The sequence below is a fragment of the Montipora foliosa genome, chromosome 2 (genome assembly GCF_036669935.1).
Source record: "Montipora foliosa isolate CH-2021 chromosome 2, ASM3666993v2, whole genome shotgun sequence".
Taxonomy (NCBI): domain Eukaryota; kingdom Metazoa; phylum Cnidaria; class Anthozoa; order Scleractinia; family Acroporidae; genus Montipora; species Montipora foliosa.
Window position 1 is genome coordinate 6,472,874 of NC_090870.1, and position 2,500 is coordinate 6,475,373.

General features: G+C 39.7%; 1 protein-coding gene across 2 annotated transcripts in view; it reads right to left on the reverse strand.

The window, feature by feature from the left end:
• The window catches only part of LOC137992238 (protein argonaute-2-like), a 57,503-nt gene extending 55,361 nt beyond the window's left edge, over positions 1 to 2,142 (reverse strand). For both annotated transcript variants that reach the window (XM_068837447.1, XM_068837446.1), the window contains exon 1: positions 1,502 to 2,142. In XM_068837447.1, the coding sequence (XP_068693548.1) occupies positions 1,502 to 2,054 (553 nt within the window). In that variant the 5' untranslated portion in view covers positions 2,055 to 2,142. The remainder of the gene's footprint in view (positions 1 to 1,501) is intronic.
• Between the last annotated feature and the right edge of the window lie 358 nt (positions 2,143 to 2,500).

Sequence of the window (2,500 nt, forward strand, 5' to 3'; positions counted from 1 at the left end):
AATATTATAACATCGTGATAATATCATGATATATCAAAGTATCAAACCTCATCACCTATCACTTGACCCTAGCAGAGACTTGATATTTTTATAGCCTTCTTGGTATTTTGATAATATCATGAGATCTTGATATTCAAGTACCTCTGCAGAATATCAAAATATCATTCCCTTCTATCAGTATCAAAACCTCATGATATTATCAAAAAACCTTCCAAGAAATGTATGAGAACAATTTTGATATATCAAAAGTGATACGACCTATTGATATTTTGATGTTCTGCAATATTGCACCTCACTCAAAATATTCGAAGCACAATATCCTACAAGAACAAAGTTTATTTGCATGTTAATTCCTTGAAAGCGTGAGTCAATATAGTCATGTCTGGACCCAGGGGAATAAAGACAATGGCGGTTGACAAAACTACAGTCTGCCACCCCAGTAGGGTTCAGTTTGTTATCAACGGTCAGAGCCGTGGCCACTTTGGTGTGGAAGCGTGTCTTAAGAAATCTGTTTTCCTGCAATATACCACTTGAGGTCGCTCTCCGGACTGCTATTGCGTTGATGGTGGGTTGAGATGAAAGTTCAGTCTTTGTCAAGAGATTGTGATGGGGAATTGTGACCGTGGGTACATTTTATCCAGGAATATTTGACTCAAATTGGTGGCACCTGAGAATTTAGTCTCCAGCCTTGGGATTTTATTATACCGTTGACAACCACAAAATTGAGATATTGCTCAAATCGTATCGGATCTGGAAGATAACCACGTGTAGGAAGGAAGCTACCCACAATGGCAATAAGGTTAGGCTGTTTAATTGAGAAATTTTTCATATAATTATCTTCTTAAGCTTTTTATCGGGATTCCCATACAAATTCTTATATTTTTGTTGGCCATGCTCACACTGAGCTTGGGGCACCTGTGATTGGGTCTGCTTCTAAAGTATGTGTCTGGGTTGATAACATAAATTGTCAATATATGGAAGGCACATGAAGAAAACTAATCAGTGCTGTTGCTACTTTTATCAATAATAACTTGACTAAAACCCCCAGGGGGAGGACTCTCATTTAAAAAGGGGAGGGATGCTCATCAGAAATTTTAAATTAAACCCCTAAAGGAGACCTATCTGGGTGTGGACCAGGCTTTTTTTGACCCCTAAAAGAGAACACATTAAAACACGGATATATATAGAATACAGTGACTTTTAATGATGGCAAAGACATTATCACGTAATACTTTCACCTACGTTAATAAATATAAAAGTGTATTTTACACTTTTATATTTCTTCCCGCGCAACCCTAAAGGAGACCTTCACGGCTACATATGGTGGCGTTTTGCCCAGAACACCCTAAGTGAGACCAAAATCCGAAATTTACACCCCTAAGCGAGACGACGAGCAACCCCTCCCCCCCCCCCCCCAAAAAAAAAAAAAAAGAAATCTGTTTTCTTACAAATCAAACAAATGAGAAATCGCCGAAAAGATTTTTCGGTCTGAGAAAGATACCTCCTCTGCACGCTGATTCATCTTCGTCATTTCGCCATCGCTCGAACTCCTCCACCTTAATAAGCAAGTCTTCTTTCTCCACTGAATTCAAGACCTCTTTCAGGATATCGAGTCGGCTAAATTCCAGATTGTTCTGAGTTTCCAGTTTTCTAAGCAAGGAGCGGGTATCGTTAATATTTCCCTCTATTTCCTCGAGTACTTGTCGTCTGCAAATTAAAATAAGTTGTTCCATTGCAATGCTCTCGTCGAGAGCTTCGCTGATCTGCTGAAGCAAATCGTTGTATTTTTTTCTTTTAATCTGGAACTTTCCAGCTTCTCTAAACAAACGCCATTTTGCATGGACTCTCAAGATCTCCCTCAAGTTTTCTAATCGATCGATTCCTAAAGTATTGTTGGCTTCCATTTCTTTGAATAGCGTACGGATATTGGAAATATTCTGTTCGTTTCCATCTTGAATCTTGCCCTTGCACAAATACAGTAACTCAGTTATGTCAAGTTCTTCAAGACTGCGACTTATCGTTGTTAGTAAATTCCTATATTCTATGGATGACATTTCGTGGGAGAATACTTAGTGATCTTCATGAAATACTGTTTGTCTTCAATTCTAATTCGTTCTTATCAGCAGTGGAAAATGGCGGAAGTAATCTCCACTCGGGGCGGCACAGGCGGCCCAGAGTCGGAAGGTAAACAATTATAAAGGATTTGTATGGGAATCTCGATAACAGACTGAAAAGATATTTACCCGCAAAAGTTCTAAATAAAAAAGCCGAACTTTATTGTCGTGGTGAATTTGTCACTCGTACCTAATGCACCTATCAATGTTAAGCCCGAGGGGGGGGGGGGAGGGGGGGTTGGGCATGGGGTGGGGATTTTGACATTTTCATTAAAAATAATTCAACCACCCCTGGGACAAAATAAGTGGTCAAAATGTCCACCCGGCAGCTAGTGAAGGTGGTAAATTGTCCTTTGTATGATCAAAATCGCCAGCCTGGGGACGTC